At 43.1% G+C, this 20,828-nt stretch overlaps 1 protein-coding gene across 1 annotated transcript in view; it reads left to right on the plus strand.

Annotated features, from left to right (window-relative positions):
• The first annotated feature begins 14,724 nt into the window (after positions 1 to 14,724).
• The window catches only part of GPR158 (G protein-coupled receptor 158), a 287,041-nt gene continuing 280,937 nt past the window's right edge, over positions 14,725 to 20,828 (plus strand). The window contains exon 1 of the mRNA XM_067561715.1: positions 14,725 to 15,599. Coding sequence (XP_067417816.1) covers positions 14,725 to 15,599 — 875 coding nt within the window. The remainder of the gene's footprint in view (positions 15,600 to 20,828) is intronic.

The following is a 20,828-nucleotide window of genomic DNA, read 5'->3' on the forward strand; positions in this document are numbered from 1 at the left end:
ATGTTTTCCTGCCAGATTTAGATTTAGAATTGTCCATGGGATCAAACTGAATATTTCCTTCATCTAAGAATTCCACTATCTGAATTGATTATGTAGTTACAGATATTGACTAGAGCTGGTAAAAGCAAGGTAGGTATATTACTTAGGAAAAAATGAAAATTGTTTCATTTCAATATTTTCATGAAATTTTTCATTTTTCTTCTAACATTTTTTGAAAAATATTGTTTTTCTTTGATGGAAAGAAAAATCCTCATTTTTTGTTTTCCTCCTACTGATGCTCACTATTTTTTTCCACTGGAAAAAAGAATTTGTATGTATGGGAAGTCAGTGTGAATGAAAGTTGGACTTTTCCCATCCAAACAAAATGAAAATGTTGACTTTAAAAAAAAATTGAAATTTTGTGTTTCAAAATTTTCACCTTAATCAAAAAGCTATATATTTCTATCAACAGATTTTTCCTCCTCTGATATTTCTGAAGGCTAAGGATGTATATTTAAATTGCTTAAATGTATTGTTTGCCCGAAAGTCCATTGTAATCTCACTGGTTTATTGCTAAAGGTACTGTGCTCATAGAAAAATTAGTTTAATAATTACATGCTGATTATATCCTGCTCTACTTAAGGTTGCATAACAATTTCCATTCTAATCGCCTCACCTTTTCAGTAGAGCATAATTTCCTGAAGCTTTCTGTTTTTAGGCAGAAGCTGTTCACCTTTGGTTCTGTCCAAAGGTGATTTTTTTTAAAACTGAACAAAACAACTCAGATGTTTTTTGGAGGTTGGAAAGTTTAATATTTTGGTATAGAAACAACCTCACTGAGGACTAGTGCATTCCCTTGAAGAAACTGAGCTTAATTAGACAGAATCTGAGCATTTGGCAGTCACATACTGTGACAGGTCCCTCCAGGGTGCAACTTGGAACTGGGGTACTGCTGTGCCCTCTTAACTCTCCAGCCTGGGCTGTTCCTCATAATGTTTTGCTAGTGACAAGCAGCAAACCCCTCCAGGGGCTATCATCACTCAGCCCAACAGCATGTGAAGCCACGCACCCAGCTAGATTCCATGAATGCCCCCCCAGAGCTACTCATGAATCCCACAGAGAAAGGCACCAGCCCCCTGCCCTGCACCCTGAAGCCGACCTGTCTGACCAGTAAGTTTATCACCTGGTTCACTCCTCCCTCAACGTGGAGAAGACATACATGAACTTTTGTTAACTGAGCTGAGCCTTTTCCAAACACTTCACTGAAACACACTGTTTTAGTTGAAAATATAAAAATAGTTTTCCAAGTACAGAAAGATGGACTTTAAGTGAGTATAAGTGGCAGGCATAAGAAATCAGAGATAGGTACCAAAGAAAATAAAGATAAACACATAATCTAAATCTTAAACCTGTAACACTAGGCAGAATCTAGATTAAGCAGTTTTCTCACCCCACTTGGATGTTCCAGTTCTCAGTGTGCAGGCTCCTCCCAAACCTGGTCCAGTCTCTTAGTGTTCCAGCATTCCTGTTGCTTTCAGTGTAGATAGGAGAGGAGAAAGGACAAGACATGCAGCTCTGTTCCTTCTTTTATATCTTTTGAGCATGTGGCCACTAGACATTAATCCAGGTGTGTCCAGGTGGGCTCTACTGAGCCACAAGGTTGCTCAGTCCCTCCCGTGTAATTGTCATATAGCTGAGCAATCTTTATTGTGCAGTCTTGTGCAACAGTCAGTGTATTGTCAATTCTTTGTTTACAATTCCTTTGCTGGTTGACGGCTGCCGAGCACCTCCTGGGCAGGGGTGCCTCCTTTGCTGTTATTAGCGAGTTTATAACATATTGTAATAACAGCAAAATCTTATAATTTGACACATATTAGCGATATGCATATTTTGACAGCACAATGGGTTTTAGCAGATTATGACCTTTCGTTAAATATCTTATGTGGCATGCTTAATATGAATTGTTATAACCGTACAGAAATGATGAATAAGGGGTTTACAGTATGCTGCTTTGGGGTACAGTGTGTCACACATACTGAGTATGTGAAGAACATTTTTAGTTAAACTTAGATGTACATCTAAACAAAGCTGAACTGCTCATGCATGTGCAGCCATGCTAGCTTTGCTCTCATCTTATATTGCTAAACTTGATGGAGAAGAACCAATCTACTCTGATGCACTTTAGCTGACTGTCATCTGGGTAAGGTGCAAAACTACACTTTTGCTAGATACTGAACTCCTAATGTGCATCAGATGGATCCCAGATCTGGTGCAATTTAGTGCTTCTACAGCTGAGGAAGGCACCATGTTTCTTCCCCGTAGTGAAGCACTTATGGAGGTGAAGTTCTAGGAAGTCCAGGAGGTGCATTTCTTCTCACTAAGCTCCTAAGGAGAAAATGTGTAGTTGAGTGGTGTCTAGGGTCTGAATAATCTTTTGCAACAGTTTAGTTAGAGTTGGCTCCACAACCTCACCATTAAACAGAGAGACAACAGTTCCTAAGAGATCTCCACCCTGTCCTTGCTTGGTGAACTTTCTTGTATCTCGTCACGTTATCATAGCAATGGACTCTAATGCTGTCAAGCTCACCAACATTAGTGAGCTTTTAAGTACTGAAGCTTTTTGTCACTGCTAGGAATACTGCACATTCAATACACTTAGCTAACACAAAATGTGTGCTGAAAGTTAGTCTTGGTGTAAGGGGCAGCCATTCTGTGGAGGCAATTTGAATTGTGAGTGTTATATTAGTTTATTTACATTGGATTTCCTTATCCTGTCTTAATTACCATTCTGTCTTTGATTTTCCTCAGTCTTTTTAGTATAAAGCCACTTAAGGTGAACTGCCCTGGTTCCATTGTTTCACTGTCCATTTCTATGTATTATGGATTGAAAACATTGATCTAACTCAGTGTTTCTCAACCTTTTTGTGCAGGCGACCCACTTCGGAGTTCAAAAAAATTGTGACCCCCCGTTAAGGCTTGAAAGGGTAAAGGGGCTGAAGCCACCCAAGCCCCGCCACCTAGGACTCAGGCTGGGGCTGAAGCCTCCGGAGTTGAGCTGCAAGGGGCTGAAGCATGTTGTAGAGCCTACTATGGTGATCCCCCTAAACCCATCTCGTGAGCCCCAGGTTGAGAAACACTACACCCTAGTTACAGTGGTAAGTAGCTTACGCTGTGTTTCCCTATAAAAGATCTGGGGGCATTAATGCTCCTGCGAAGAATATTTCATGTAATTAAAGGCTGCATTGTAATGCATATGCACAAGGTGGAAGACTTAAGGTTGTGTTTGCAATCTTAACTTTGGTAATTTATGTTTGTTGTTTAACTGTGTAACCATAACATCTCTTAGCATAGTTTTTGTATGGAATATATATTATACAGAGATTCTGAACTGATATATGAATGATCAAATGTGAATTTTTTCCCAAATAATTAGGAATCAAAGGTCATCCCATTTGTTTCTAGTCAGACAATTTTCACTAGATTTGGAATAATATCTCCTATTTGACTCAAGACCTCAGTGTCTCAATATTCTTAATGTACCCTCAAACATATACTTTCAATTTAAATTTAAGTTTTTAATTTATTTCATTTTTAGGAACTTCCATCATCTACAACATTTTGTTGATATGCACCCTGATGTCATCCAGGCTGGAAGCCCATCCAAAGGGGAATAGAAACTTACAGAAAGCGAGGTGGATAGAGATGTTGTTTCCCTTTTGATATATAGTATACATTGTTGTTTTTTAATTCAGTTTGATTTCTAAGGCCTGGTCTACACTGGCAGCTTAGGTCGACTTAAAGTCACTTCAGTCGATTTAATAACACCCGCGTCTACACTGGCACTACTCTTAATTCAAATTAAGGTGCCTGTAAAATCAACTTAATAAGACCACCTCTGCAAGTGGCCTAGCGCCTAATTTAAATTTGTTAAGTCGACTTAGTGTCAGTGAAGACGCAAAGGAACTTAATTCAAATTAATTGACCTCTGGAATGTATCCCACAATGCCCCGTTTTGACTGCTCTGGACAGTCACGCTGTGCTGCTCAGTGGTCACGCTACCAGGAAAAGTCCCCTCCACTCAAGCCCTGGGAAGATTTGAATTTTCATTTCCTGTGCAACCAGCATGGAAAGAGCTTTGCCACTGACTGTTCTATGCATGGCTACTGCAAAGTCCAAACATGCTCCAGCATGGAGTTGACCAGAGGTCTTAGATCATTGGGCTGTGGGGCAAGGAGTCCGTTCTGGCTCAGCTCAGAGCCAGCAAAAGGAATCGACATTTATGGGAAGATATCCCAGGGCATGCTGGAGAAGGGACACCAGAGGGATGCTCAGAAGTGCTGCATGAAGATAAAGGAGCTGCGCCAGTTGTATCAGAAAGCCAGGGAAGCTAACAGCCGTTCTGGCTCATTGCCCAAAAAATGCAGGTTCTATGATGAGGTGCACGCAATTCTAGGTGGGGATCCCACCACTGTGCCTCCCCGCAGCATCGACACCTCCACTAGGTCACAGTCTATGATCAACGATGAGGACTCTGTGGATGAGGAGGAGGAAGCTGAGGAGAGCAGGGTGCAGGAGAACAGGGTGTTCATTCTCCCCAAAAGTCATGACTTATTCCTGACCCTTGAGCAGTCCAGCAGCACATAGGACAGCACAAATGATCCTGGGGAAGGCACATCTAGTGAGTTTTCTTTCTTATTAGCATATCTATCCTTGTATATTGGGTGGAGGGGGGGCACAAAGGGGATCTCAGGTGTTTCAGTGAATGATCTGGGCAGTTATCCAGGGATCAGTTTTTTTATGTGATGAGAAATGCTACGTTTATCATCAGTTGATATCTCATGTATTTAATGTATGTAATCTGTTATCCCTCGAAAAACTTTTCAGGGGAGGGCTGCCTTGTTCCTCCCTCCATGGTAGGATTCTTCGCTGCAATCAAGGTAGCCTGCATCATGGCAGAATATTGCTGGTACCCCGCTGCGTCCAGCAAATCTGTGTTTTAAGCATAGCCTCCCCCACTCCATGGTATCCGCAGTTCCTCTCTGTCTTGGTTTAAAATACAAGCAGAGATTTCCCCCCCCCCCCCCCCACACCACCATCACGCCATCTGCAGTTCCTCTCTGTAAGGGTTTGAAATGCAAGCGGAGATCCCCCCCACCACACCGTCAGCAGTTCCTCTCTATAAGGGTTTAAAATTCAAGCAGAGAGAGGAAATCCTTTGCTACATTGTATCATGGGAATCATTATCTAAATTGTTACATTTGTATCATTTTCTTCACTATGCTAGCTGTGGCTACATTGTATCATGGGATCATTATCTACATTGTTACATTTGTATCGTTTTCTTCAGTATGCTAACTGTGGCTACCTTTTTATTTTTCTTTCTTTCTGTAGACACCTGGGCACTGGACGGACCCTTAAGAAATGCTGTGGACAGACTGTTTCAGATTAGAAAGAGGAAAAAAAAGCCGAGATGACATGTCTGCAGAGCTCATGAACACCTCAGAAGCCGCAGAGACAGAGCAAAGAGCGAGGTGGCTGACCTTGTCACAGAATATGGACATGGACAGGGAGAGTTGCTGAGAAATGATGGAGCATGATTGCAGTACCACGCAGGAAATGCTGTGGATCATGCGGGACCAGGCAGACATGCTCCGGCAGCTTGTGGAGCTTCAGGAGGAGCGGAGGCAGGACAGAGTCCTGCTGCAGCCCCTCCATAATGTTCCTCAACTGACTGCTTTGCCTCCCTCCCCCAAGAGGTCTCGGAGGAGATTGTCCAGGCTGCAGTACGTGCTCTCCTCCACCCCGGTGGAGGCGAGCAGAAAGCTGCAGCAGCCATGCTGACTACCACCCTATCCCTTGAGACAGTGAATGAACCCCTCCCCCACCTTTCCCCATGACTTGAATGTTAAGAAATAAAGTTTTGAATCATTCAAAAATGTTTCTTTATTAAATCATATCTTGTTCAGGAGGGATTTGGTGGGCACAGATATTGTTGGGGGGGAGGGGAGGTTCACCAAAGGCAAACAACATACAGGAACAGAAATCAGTCCTGCATCTCATTGCAGAACCTGGTTTTCAAAGCTTCCCTAATGCAAAGCGCTCTGCGGTTAGCTCTCAACATAGTGCTGGCATCAGGCTGCTCATAACTGGCAGCCAGTCTTTCTGCCTCCACAGCCCAACCCTGGGGGAACCTCTCACCCATCGTTTCACATACATTATGAAGAAGTAAGCAGCAAGCAGATATCACAGAAGGAAGGTACTTCTCACTCATGTTCAGCCTAGTGAAGAGACTCCTCCATCTACCCTTTAAATGCCCAAAGGCACATTCTACAACCATTCTGCAACTGCTTAACCTCTTATTAAAACATTCCTTGTCACTGTCAAGGTGACCGGTGTACAGCTTCACTAGCCAAGGGAGCAAGGGGTAAGCAGGATCCCCCAGGATCATTATGGGCATTTCCACACTCCTGATGTGAATTTTTTGGTCAGGGAAGAAAGTGCCCTCCTGCATCTTAGAGAACAGCCCCGAGTTACAAAATACACGAGTGTCATGCCCTTCCCAGATCACCCCACATAGATGTCTGTGAAACGACCCTGGTGATCCACAAGGCCCTGCAGGACCATGGAAAAGTACCCCTTGCAGTTTATGTACTCAGTCACTAGGTGTGCAGGCACTCAGATGGGGATGTGCGTCCCATCAATGGCCCCCCCCTGCAGTTTGGGAAGCCCATTGTGGCAAACCCCTCCACTATGTCCTGAACATTTCCCAAAGTCACTAGCCTGCGTAGCAGAAGTCTATTTATGGCATTGCAAACTTGTTTCACGGCTATGCCACTGTAGATTTACCAACTCTGAATTGATTCCCAACTGAGTGGTAATAGTTGGGGATTGCCAACTTCCAGAGAGCGATGGCAACTCTCTTCTCCACCATCATAGCTTGTTGCAAACGAGTATTCATGCACCTCAGGGACGGTGCCAGCTCCGAGCACAGTTCAAGGAAAGTTGTCTTTCACATATGAAAGTTTTGCAGCCACTGATCATCATCCCACAGCAGCATAATGATGCAGTCCCACCAGTCTGTGCTTGTTTCCCTGCACCAGAACCTGCGCTCCACGGACTGCAGATGACACGTTACAACCTGCAGCAATCGGGAATTATTCTGCTCGATGGCTTGTAGCAGGGTAGCCTTGGTGGCATCGGTGTAGTGTCTTCTTCACCTTCTTGCTCTATTTCTAAAATAATCGATAAGCCGTGATGTATTTGTCACGCTCACAATAATAGTGCAGAGTTGAGCTGGATCCATGTCTCTGCAGCAATGGCGATCGCGGGGAATAAAATACTTTTCCTGTTTATTTGCGGGGCGGGTGTGGAGGGGGGGAAGGGTGGAGGAAGCAGCGTTGCATCCCGGGACGAAGATACTCATCCCAACAGCCACCGTGGCTAGTTGCACTGTGGGATAGCTACCCACATTGCACTTCTTTCTAATTCGAATTAAGGCTGGTCAGTGTGAATGCAAGAGACTGGTGCAAACACCATAGTGTGTACCCTCTGCTGCAATTTCTAAAAATCACCTGCTGAAAGTCGAATTAAACGAAGTTGACTTCCCGCGGCAGTGTAGACATACCCTAAGTGTATTTGGTACTTTAAGTATTATTGCTGGATTATGAGCTCTTTCCTGGAGCTGAATTTTCACTTTCCCCATCCTGCACAAAAACAATTAGATCCTGAAGGGATTTCTTATACCAATGTATTTGAATTTTTCACTATATGTGAACTACAGTTGCCAGATGAGTGCTTGCAGTTCTCATCAGACTCTGAGTAATACCCTTTCCTAACCCTCTATTCTGTGCCTCTGATATTTCTGCTGTTTGAATTCTCTAGAATGGTTGCTTTGTTTGATTTGTTACTCCTGGAAAAGTTGAATACACTTTTTATATACCTTCTCTTACCCCCCAAATTTACACTTTATATATATTTTTGAGTGTTATAAACAATGAATTTCAATAAAACTACTCATACTGCATGGATGAGTTTTTATCTTAATGTTCTGATGACATAGACACACAATCTGAGATTAGTTTTCTGATTTATATAGTCAACAGATACCCTTACTCAAAATGAGTTCTTAGGGCCCAAGCATACAAGTACTACTAGGTGCTTCCTACCATGACTAGTTCCACTGAATTCTATGGGACTAATGAGGGTAATAAGCACTTCACCTGGTAGTAAATACTTGCAGGACAAGGCCCTTATACTGTATATTTGGGTGAAGATGATACAAAATTCATTTCTGGTGTAACTCCCTACTATCAATTTGGCCCATTTAAACTATTCCAATATGTCAATTATGGAGGTGCTGTTCATAACTTCATAGGTGAGTTCCATTTTGCACTTATGGCAGGGATTTTACCTCTCTGTTTTGCAAGAAAAATACAGCATATCATCCTCAAATGTACTGCACTTACTCTTCAAATTCAGAATAAATTTGCTGAGAATTTACAAGTACATCTTTTAATTAGTTTGAGTTAAAATTAATTAAAAGCTGGGTCTTTTAAGAAATTTCACATCTTTGTCATACTTTTCTTTGTCCTGCATGATCTTAAAAGTGGAATAATTCAGACGTCAAACTTTCCATATATTTAAAATTAATTGAAAGCTCTTGCATAGATTATATTTGAAGTAGGTTGTAAGTATACTAAGTTATTAATGACTGTATAGCTAATTGCTATGTTTATATAGGCTACAGTCAGGCTCTGGTCAACGGCTCACATAATTCTTAAATGGCGGCCATTGTGACATCAGAGGTAACTGAACCAATTATTATTCTTCCTCTACAACTATTTGCATGCAACAATTTTATTGGTTGTAATCACTCAGCAGTATAAAGGAGACTGGACACATGTATCAAGGGTTCTTATTGCCAGATTACTTGTCTCAGATGCAACAGCTTTCCATGGCTATATGCTAGCTTGGGCAGCAATGCTTGAAAGGCTCTCCGTTGCACTGCTACCACAACCCTGCTGCACACTGAGGCTACACCGCTGGGGGAATGAAGGTTGGAGCTCAGGGGAAGACCTTAAAGCACAGAGCTATTTGGACTCAGGAACTTGGCTCTTCCTGTCCGGTCTCTCATTGCATCAGTCTCATTAACACAATCATGTAAGTCAACACATCAATTACAAATTAAGGAGCAGATTGATCAGTTCTATTTGGCTGCTTTTGACCACCCTGATGATAATGAAGGCCAGCTAAACTGTTTGGTATGCTCTGATAGTTTTGTGCTGCTTTGGTGCTCTGGTGAATCTGCCCTTAAGTTAAAATTAAATAATGATTTAAGGTTGATATTATATACCAGGGGTTTTCAACCTTTTTTAGAAACTGTTCCCCTATGGTCTCAAGGTTTCACCTGAAGTACCCCTTCATGGTTTTCACTCTACCTGAAGTTACCACAGTTGCAATAAAAGGCATAATGGCCTTGTATAATGTATAATAATATATTCAAGACCATTTTCTATTTTATTTTTTTTTACTTTGCACTTCTGAGTCTTCTTGTGGAGGGCCGTCTGCCCCATCTGCAAGTTTCCCTTGGGATGTTTGTGAAAAGAAGGAAAAGGTAATGGGTGATAGGTGCTACTGGCTAGACTGGAGGGCCTGGTGAAGGGTAGTCGCTGGAGGGCTGTGATAAGAAGTGAGAGGCGCCTGGTGTATATGCAAAGAACAAATTGGCTGCCAAATGAATAAAGTGAGAAGGCCATTGAGCAAGGTAGGTGAGAGCAGTGGTCTACTCTGCCTTCTATTATGCCCCAGACATGCCTGGAATCCATTGTCTGAGCAGTCAAGGGCAATATAAGTAAACAAGCCTTTTATTTAGCAGTATGCCTCTGTTGATTTCCTTTATAAACTGTAGAGGGCTGCTATCAAAGCAATTGTTATCTGATGGGAATTCACCTCCATCACTACTTCTTGACTTGCACCTGCCTACACCTAGTTCTGTCTGCCTTTGCCCAGGCAGTCCTATGCAATTTTGAAAACAGTTTGCATCTGCCTATTCCAGAGGCCATATCTACAATGCAGCCCATTTACCACAACTTTCTTTTGGTGCACACATATTCTGCATGTGCCCAGTCAGCCTTTAGGAAAGTCCATGCATGCCTACTTCCCACTTGCACTCTGCAATAAGTATGCCTATAAGTATTTGTTCATGCACAGGTTTTGGAACATGTAGCCTTCTGTGCTGGTTAAAATTATAAACACAGTAGTTTTTGAGTTTCTTAATATATGCCATTTCAAAATAACCACAGAGGTACACATGTGGGGAAGTTAATTATATGTAAATTATTCTTGACTGAGGCTATTAATGTGCATTCATATTGCCTGCTGAAAGGAAAATTTAAAAAATTACAATTTTCTCTTATCAACAACATGTATGCTAATAATTTTAGAGTTGAATATTTAACAAAGATTACATGTATTACATTATTATGGGAGAATAGGCTCCAAAGTTAATTTACATTTAACTATATTAATGTGAATCTTCCTTTAACTGTATTTACAAATAACTCTGTGATGTGAGAGTGTGATTTAGGAACAGGTATATATTTTTATCATTAGTTCAAAATTAGATCATATAATACTTTGCATGACAGCAATGGCATCCATTCCTTTATTTGTGTGTATGTGAGAGAGAGAGATGGAGTCTACAGGACCCACACTGAAGGGGGGGTGGAGAGGAGGAGAGCAATACTGGGGTATGGAGATGTCATGCTGTCTGGAGTGGGTCACAGCTGTGAGCGCCTACCTCAGGGCAGACTGTCAGAAAACAGGATACACATCCCAAACAGGTGGTGTGTTCTGTAATTAGATTTCACCAGTTCACAAGGGTGAACTCCTGGATCACTATACCAGTTTTACCATGGAGTCAGATAGTCTCCTTAGACTCTCCAGCCTATCTTGCCACCCAGACAAACTGGACTTTGTGATAAAAGGTCACTTAAACCTAAAATCACACCACATCAGATTTATCCCAGTCCCAAGAGACCAGTCAGTTACCGCAGATCAATTGATACTCCAGATAGTACACCAAAGACGCTAGCTACCAATTCTATAGTAAATTAACCAAAGATTTATTAGCTAAGAAAAGGAAATGAGCATTATTGAGAGGTTAAAGCAGGTAAAATATATGTACAGGTAAATCACAGTTTGTAATTCCAAATGGTGGCAGTGATGTAATAAACTGCCAGTTTCCCAAAAATCTTTTCAGGGCACCCAGATTGTCTCTGAGGATCTCTGCTTTGCATCTGGTACACTTCCCTGAAGAGTCCAAACAGTCCAGAGATGAAGGATCTTTCCTTGAATCCATATTTACAACTTCTTCTGACAGAACACAAGCTGACAGTGTCTCTACATATGTGGGCCTTTCCTTTGATGATGATGAGTGAGGAATGCACTTTGAGTGTCTGACTTTTGGTCATCATACACAATGGCCATTTGCTTTGAAATTAGCACTTTTTCTGATAAAGACCTTTGTTAGCATTCCTAAGGCTGATGAGTTATTTAGTTAAATGGGTATTTATAATGTTGCTGCTGCATCACAACTGGATACAGATAAGAGAAAACAATGCACATAACATCCCATTGGTTTTATGAAGTTTAAACACTCAATACATGTATACATTTATCAATCTCTTTGATCTATATTAATAAAAAAGTGAATTGACCTGCAGACCCTCTGACATGACCTGGTCTGCCAACGTCATAGGAGGCCCCACCCCTCACCGGGTGCAAGGCATGTTCCCACTGGAGGAACAGTTTAAAAAGACATTGGAGCCCAGGAGAAATGAGAATGAGTAGTAAAGCTGATGCTGAGAGCTGTGACAGGAGTGTCAACAGCTTTGTCAAGGCTGCTTTAGAAACAGAGACTTGAACCTTCCCCCATCCCAATTTCTGAGGAGTTGAAAGCCCTAGGAGAGAGAAATTGACTGAAGAGGACACTAGGAGATGGAGGAGAATTTCCTAAGCCAGTGACCATGCCTCAAACTGAGTTGCTCCAGAGTTGGTAGAAAGTGACCTTGGAGAAAACATAATTTAGGGTACTTCAGTAACTGGACTGTACACTCTGCTGAATCACTAGGGCCCTAGGTTGGAACCCAGGGGAATGGGAGGGCCTGGGTCTCCCTAGCTTGATCTCCCCTGCTCTTTTGTAGTGACTGAGCTCTGAGGAGCAATTGGAGCAAGTGAGGATGGTTGAGGCTGCAGTCGGTGCCCCCTCTGGGATGAGTAGGCTGACAGAAATGGTAAGGCCATGAGCTGACCACTAAGCTAGCTCGTCATCAGATTTTCTTGCTACAGTGTGTTTATGTATATAAAAATATAAATGATAAAATGGACCCTCTTTAGCTAGTCATTCTCAGATATTATGTTGTAATTTCAAAACAGATTTTTAGATTAAACTAAGGTGGACTGCAATTTAATACTGTGTGTGTCATGGACCACCTCTCTGCCAATGCACAATTTTCAAACTACTTCCTTTCTTAAGCGCTGATCTAGTAATAAAACTTGAAGCATGTGCATAGCACACTGAAGTCAGTGGTTGAAGTTAAGCACATACTTAAATATTTTGTTGGATTAGTGGCCCATTCCTGTTCACATAACATCCTTGTGGCAATTACAAGAGTTGCTTATGTGGAAAAGTAATATTAACAGCGTTTTAAATGCATTTTAGCTGTCTTTTAATAAGGAGGAAAGCCATGTGATCTGTCAGCCCTCCATGGACCATAAACAAATACTCTACAAACCACTGGATTAAAGGATTTATTCTGGGAGAGTGAACTCAGAGCTGGCATTATGGAGTTAACAGAAACGTGGAGAATAAAAGACCACAGAAGGAGAGGCAAGGAAGAACACAGATTACAGAAATATGACTACAGGGTTATTCAGTTTAGGCATGCATATATATCTACATGGCTCAGTTGTATGTGTGCTTTTTTAGTGTTTGATGACAGTGCTGCAGAAGTGTTGTTATAGGAATAATTTGAATGAAGTAAAGGTTAGACAAACAGATTTTGGAAGGCAGGCCAAGGTTAAGGGGCAGCATAGGAACAGGCAGAGAGTCAGTAATAGGGAAAAAGAGATGGAAGGGGTTGGTAGTTGAGACAGTAGCTGCTGGAGGCCTAGACGCAGAAGTTGTTTATTTTTTATAACTAAAGTGAATGCTAGTTTCAATCAAATCTACGCTGGACTGGAAGTAATCCAGTACTAGGCTAGCAGGAACGCTGGACTCCAGTGCATGGGGAGAGCGGGCTGAAAAGAATATACAATGGTCCTGCCATGTACTCTCCACCTTCTCCTAGCCAGCGATATGACAGTTCTTTAATGAGGAATATAATTCACTGGAAAATGCCAAGAAGATTCTCTTCATAACAGCAGCCAGCCAGGCCAAACAGTGAGCCTTAGGCTGAATTGTCATTCTCCCGCCTGTCCCCACCCCCAAGCCTGATCTCTCTCCTTTCTGTTTGGAGCGAAGGTATTTTTAAGCGTCCTGATCACCTGCTTAGCAGCCACCCTCCTTTTCTGTCTCCCGAACCTACAGCTGAGCAGAGTTTCTCATTTATTCCCGGCGAAGTCCTTGCCCCCAGGTGGGCCAGGGGAGCAGTGCTATAGTTTCGAGCCCATCCAGCAGATGTCTCTATGAGACTCAGCTATGACTATCCCCACCTAGTTAAAAGACACCATCCTTCATCAAACCTCGCCTGTGGTATGGAGCCGAGAGAGACCAGCCCTCCCGCCCGTCCCCCTTCCTCACACCCCCCTCCCCCATCTCCCCGTGGCACCGGGGGAAGACACCCTCTTCAACCCTCGCTTCCATTTCCCGTCTTCGGCTGGGCCGGCCCAGGAGCTGCAGGCTGAGCCGCGGCCCTGGAGCGCCCCGCCGCCCACCCCCGTAGGGTGCTGTCCCCGCTGTCAGCGGGCTGCGGGGGAAACAGGCTCCCGGTCCCCGGCAGCGCCGCCGCCGCCGCCGCGTCCTTGCCCGACACTGGACAGCGCCTTCCTCCCGGCCCGCCAGTGGCTCTCGGGTGACTGACAGGCGACCCGGCCATACGGGGAGCGGGACAGCGGGCGTGCCCCTCCGAGGGCTGGTTGGGAAGGGGCCAGCGGCAATGAGGGAGCCGCCTAGTGAACAGCCTCCCCCAGCCGGGAGAGGGCGGAGCGTGGGTCTCTGGGCTGGGAAACCCGAGCGCTCAGTTAGCTGGGCGCCCGCTCCATAGAAACGAGCCGGTCCGAAAGGACCCAGCCCTGCGCCCTCCCCGCACCGTCCGCGCCCTCCTCGCCACGCCCGAAGGATGCGAAGCCCAGGCGCGTGTGTCCGGAGCGGGGGACGGCACCTGCCACTGGCTCGGCTGAGGGAGCGGCAGCCTGGGCGTGCGGCAGCTCTTTGAAACACCTCGAGGCAAGCGGCGGCAGCGGCGGGGGATGGAGCCGTGAGCAGGCTAACTATAGCATCTCCCGCTAGCTGGAGAGGCTGCAACCTGCTCCGAGCCCGGCGGCGGAATCCCCACCGCTGGCCGCCGTGCAGAGCGCGCGCCGGGCATCGCCACAGGTGACTTGAATTTTTCCGCTGCAGCTGCCTTGCCGCGACACGCGACTGCCACCGATCGTTGCTTTGCACCTTGGCTGGAGGTGGGTGGGGAGAGCCATTAGTAATAGCAAAGGGACCTAGTGCTAGCCGTGCCTGCGAGCTCAGAGGACATGGCTGGGCCCCTGCTTCTCTCGCTTCTCTTCTTTGCCCAACTGGGGTTTGGGGCTGGATCCAGCCAAGGGCGAACGGTGCACCACAAACAGAAAGCAGTTACAGGGAAACAGCCGATTTACAACAACATCAAGAGCCTGGATCCTCCCCCGGCTCCCTGGAGCAGATCCACTGAGAGCACCATCTTGGCGCAGAGGCTCACCGAAGAGGTGCCCCAAAATGTGGCCTCCTTTCTCTACACGGGAGACTCCCGGGAACTGGGACGGGCCAACTGCTCCAGGAGATACGAGCTGGCCAGCCTGGCTGGGAAGTCTCGCCTCATCACTGCTCACCCTTCTTTGCACAGTGCCCTGGACACGCTCCTCCACGCTACCAACTTCTTGAGCATGATCCTCCAGAGCAATAAATCCCGGGAGCAGAACTTACAGGAGGACAGGGATTGGTACCAAGCCTTGATCAGGAGCCTCCTGGAAGGGAACCCCAACATCTCCAGAGCAGCTATCACTTTCAATGTGGAGCCCTTGTCCTCTGCGCCCCAGGTTTTCCTCCAGGCCAGCCGGCAGGAAACCCATATCCTTCTGCAGGACTTGTCCTCCACAGCTCACCATTTAGCCAACGCTTCGATCGAAACGGAGTGGTTCCACACCTTGAAGCGCAAGTGGAGGCCACACCTGCACAGGAAGGTCTTAAGCCCGGGCTCTAAAACTTTGGAGAGCAGCTGGAAGAAGAGGGACAGTAACAGGGCAGATAAGAACCACATCAAATGGTCCTCGCCCTACCTAGAGTGTGAAAATGGGAATTACAAACCCGGATGGCTAGTGACTCTCTCAGCAGCTTTTTATGGGCTGCAGCCCAACCTTCTCCCTGAATTCAGGTAGGAGGAGAACTCCTTTCTATGTAGTTACCACTCAAGAGTTGTGTTGGGAAGATGCCCCAGATTCCAGAGGGGTATGTTTGGGTGGGGGTATCCAGGACCTTGTCTCTCAACTAACTTATCAGGCAGTTCTAGAACCCCCACCCCCAATCAAACATACAGCAAAATCAACCTTCCTTTAGAGGGGGACTGTGGCTAACCTTTTTATCTGTATGCTCTAGGGAACTGTTGCCTGGTACAAAGCATCAGTGGTTGTGACAATGTTTAAAACACTGTTTTCTCTAATCACCTGAGTCTGGGGGAGTAATTTTCATGGTCAGAAAGCAGGGTGTATGTCTGTGTGCAGAAGAAAGCAGGATAAGTTGCCTGTTGTAGTTAGTTATTTCTAACTGCAGGAGGAATGCAGAGTTGGTAGTTAAATGTTTGCTGATGTGTCATTAGTTACTACGGTGTATAATTAAAACGGGCACAATCCCAGCCATAATTTTAACCAGCCAGAAAACATTATTTTTATTCTGCAAACTGCAATTTATAGTCTTTCAAACCCATCCACTCTGGGGTGTGCTCAAAAGTGATAATGCACATGCAGATAGATAAACCTATTATCTTTGTTCAGAATACAATGCATGTAGTTAGATCTTTAAATGGCTACAGGTAAAACATATTATATTTTTAACTTAAAAATATTAATGATTCCTTATGCCCTTGCTATTTCAAGTCACAAAAGCTGATACATGGGATGTTTAAAGAGTTGTATAGAAGTTATTCTATACATTGAGCTATGAACAGTAACGGAAAGTATACAAAGGCCCACGTCTGAAGTCTTTACACTTCAATATCAGCGGGAGATTTGCCTGAATAAAGACTGCAGGCTGGAGTCCACAGATGGAATCATAGGAATTTCTGTAGTTAGGAAAATCACCAGATAATGCATACTGCAGTTCCTTTAAGCACTCCACTATGGGGTTATTTTTTTCTGAAGTGGGTAGTAGCCTTTTTGTGGGTAAAATAGAAGTGCAAAGCTTCTTTGGCGTATTTGTAGCCCCTTTACTTTGGGAATCAGGTGGTGAGCTGAGGTAGCCAAGAACACAGAAGTACATTATTTGCTTTACCAGCATTCCAGGTAAGGAGACCAGACAGCAGTGACAACAAACCCAATTTAGCCAAACATTTTTGTGAATTATGGTTTTCTAGACTTTCTGTGAAATCCACCGGAGTCAAACCAAGGATTAATATGTCTCTGAAAACTCCAGCCCAATAGAGAGTGACTCTTCGTCTGTTGAATGATGCTCTGGTACCCTGAACTCTTCTCACATGTTGCACTGATAGGATTAGCAAGACTTGAGCCCAGCTGCAAAGTCCTTGTTGCACAATTCCTCCTAAAGGCAAAAATCAATTTGGCTGCTATTTTATAACATCTTCAGAGCCTGGCCCAGCATAGCACTAGAGGATTTCATGTGCCAAAATACTGCTGGTGTTTCAGTGACATCAATTGTTTGTACATTCAATGAACTCGTAGGTACCACTGAATGGAGATGACTACATATAGTGACACACAGCTGGGGCAGAGGGGAAACATATAAACCACAACAATTTATTCACCCCTAAACAAGTGCTATCTGGCTGTTGGCTGAGCCCTGCAGCTTCATCCATCTAAGAACTCAGATCTTTATTTAAATCTTAATCATGCACCATTGAAGACAATAGGTCGGTTGCCATTGACTTTGACAGGAGGAGAATCAGGCCCTTAGGCTGGAGAGGGTCTAAAGCTTTAAACTCTGTTTCATGCCAGGATTTTATCCACACAATCCCTTAAAATTTCTTCATCCTACCAAAGAACACATCTGCTGGACTGGGCACTGCCCCAGCCTTGTAAGAGATGGATCCCACACTGTGGGAGCACTTTCCAATCTAGGGAATATACCAGCTCCATTTTGGAGCAATACTTGCCACCCAAATTGACCAGTAGAGGTCATCATGGTAGCAATACAAACATTTTGTTTACCTCTGCAGCCTTCCCAACCTGCCTCCCCATAAATGTGCTGCTTAGCATGTTAATCATTAATAAAAATGATTAATTAAATACAGAATTCACTGCATTCCTCTTATGCACCTCTGGGCAGCTGTTACACAAGTATGTTTTTGGAGTTCTATATTCATCTATCTTTTTTTTTTCATTTGAAGATACTGAAATGGGCCATGTTGTTAGCATGTTTAAAACAGATTCCGTTGTGTTGAAAGGTTAATATTAAAGGTGATTAAACTATTATGTATGTTATATTTAAAACAAAACTGAAATAAAAGCTGTTAAATGTTTCTTAGAAATCTGGTAAATTTTGTATCGTGATTGGGGTGGGGAGAAATACATACATTTGAATTACACTGTCAGGGTCAAATGTTTTATTGCCCATTTGGGTGGCAATTTCCATTTATGGAATAATACATGAAAGATGACCTTGTACTTTAAAATATACATACAAAGGTATTCTACAAAATATTAGAAAAATACATTATTATTGTTTATAGAAAACAAAAAATTAGCTGTGTAGCTTTTTAAAAAACAACATTTTTATTCTAATATTGGACGTTTTCTGTAATTCTTAGGTGCAAAGTTAGACAGCCCAAATCACAGTATTTTTTAAAAGAAGAAATCAATTAAAATATGAAATTGAAGAAGATAGTGAAAAATTCGACATAGTCATTATAACAGGTGCCTCTCAAAATAGGTTTTTATTTCCTCTCTCCATCTGTCATTGAGTGATACAACATGTTTTAAATTTCAAATTCCTATTTAAGGTCCATATGGTAAAAAAAGGGGTATAAGATGGTCTCTTTCTTTTGAAGAAGATACACTGAATCTCCCCAACGAAATGTCTCCATGAACCATCTGTTAGGGACACATTAATGATGCTTCCATTTCATTGTCTGGCATGAGAGCAGTAGCAATAATTTAGTGTATGCCCACTCTAAACATCTTCTAACATTTTATATACTTTCTTATTTGCTTATCTGTGGAGTATGATATTGTATGCATGGTGTGACACAATGAGACATTAATTTTCTTGATGGAAGATTATTCCTTAGGCTTATGGAAGGAGGAGCCATCATCTTTGCTTGTATTTATATATGAATGCATACAAAGTGTGCATTGCAGTAATGTATGGACACCTGATATTATTAAAAACAAAGGGCTAAACTCTGCTCTCAGTTACACCCATGTAAATCTGGAGAAATCACACTAAAATCAACAGAAATGTTTCAGATCTACATTGGTGCAATAAAGAGCAGAGTTTGGCCCTCGTGGTTGAACATGAGTAATACTACAAATATAGGGTGGACAAATGTCTATTATTTCTGTCCAATAGCTATTGCTATTTGTTGGTAGACCTCTCTCCAATGGCATTCTGGAAATTTAACCAAAGCCGGTTTAAAGAGAAGCCGCTTACTCTGGGCCATGTAGGCCACTAGACTCTGCACTGTCAGAGGAACTGAGCTGCAAGGATAGAGCCCTCTACTGAAAACACCTTGTCATCTGTCCTAGAGAGCTCTACTCCAGGAACTGGAAGCCAGACTGCCTGAGGTGAGGTGCCAGAAAAATAATTTAGAAGAAAATATAGTCCTATAACTTGTGTTGCAAAGGCTAGCAAAGCTGGTCAGTATTAAAACAAAGCTGAGAAACTAAAGAGAACTCAAAATACACAAGATAATAGTCCTGCTCTTTTAAGATAATCATGGCATAAATAGTTCTAACATAGCTTGGACCTCTTATTTCCTGAGGCACCTGTTATATTTTTAGCCTTTTCTGTTGGCTTTGAGATTTTTAGAAGAGCCTGTTCATCACACAGTGGCAATGGCAATGCTTTATTTTACAGTTTGGGAAAACATACATTTGGTAGCAAGAATAGGTTTTTTTAAGTAGGCTAAATGGACCTTTAGTGAAATTCTCCTCACTCCCATCTCCTCCTCCTCTTTATAAAGCTTGAGTAATGAGGTTTTAGGGATGGAATTTACCACCAAAAGTGCAGGCAGAGATAGGGCTAGAACTCAGTCTCTCTGCAGTTGCTACTCCTGCACAGGATAGTGGAGCAATAGGATTTGTCATGAATCTTGCAGACCCCTCTCAATGTAATTTTCAGACCTCCATTATATACTGAAATCACCTTCTGTAGGGCAGAAATCTCATGATTATCTGGTCCTTGTGCAATCCTACTGTGGAATTTAAATGGTGTGAAGAAACTTGTGTATATGCTTCCCAATGTGGGTGTATTTCACTCTCTAGAAGTGCATATTTGACCTCTGGAGAGGGAGCTGGAAGTTGGTATATTGCTTCTACAACTGCGGGTGATTAGTAGGCCAATGAGGATGTTGGACAGTTTGTGGAATTTAACAGCACAGTTTGGTATTCAGTAGACTAGTCATTAATGGTTCCCTTTTCAGTTCTAAATAATCTCTTGAATACTGTACATCCCTCATTTTCTTTAATATCCTGTTGTAATGCACTGATATTGTGGGACGTGATCATGACCATTACCCATCTGTATCTTACAGTAGGCCTGAATATCGTCAGAGCATAAGTGCTCTTTTTCTGCTACTGCAGCAAGTCCAAGCTGCTTCCTCTTTGTGTCTGGTACAGTATCTATAAATTTCCTTTCCTTTCCTTTCCTTTCCTTTCCTTTCTTTTTTTTAAAACAACTATTGGGAGGGTGCATCTGAAAGTTGATTCATTTGGCAATTCAATGCCATTATCAGCAGGCTGACATTTTGAATGATGCTACGTGCTGGAGCAATTACAGAAAATAAATTTAGTATAAAATTTGGCTATACCAAGAACTATTGTTTTTTATTTTCTGATGCTTGTCCTTCTGGCATTCAGACCCAGCTCCTCAAATATATTTAGGTGCCTAATGCCCATTGATTTTTTTGAATATCTGGACCTCCGTACTTATCTCTAATTATTAGAAAGACATCCCTGGACACATGAGCTTTTTTCAGTGCATAGTCAAACCTGGTCATTCCTTCCAAAAAGACAGTGGAATTCATTGCGTCACCATTAACATTTCATTGGGAATTGGACCCAACCCACATTAGGCATGCAGAAGGGTGTTTAGGTTCGGGTGCATTATTGAAAGCAAATAAATCCACGGTGGAAAATTCATACATAAGAACAAGGAGCAATTTCCCAGGGAATATTTTACTTAGCTTCTTAGTTCATTAAATATATAACAGGAC

Source organism: Emydura macquarii, unplaced genomic scaffold (assembly GCF_026122565.2).
Source record: "Emydura macquarii macquarii isolate MOO-44397 ecotype Brisbane River unplaced genomic scaffold, CSIRO-AGI_Emac_v2 contig_2422, whole genome shotgun sequence".
NCBI lineage: Eukaryota > Metazoa > Chordata > Testudines > Chelidae > Emydura > Emydura macquarii.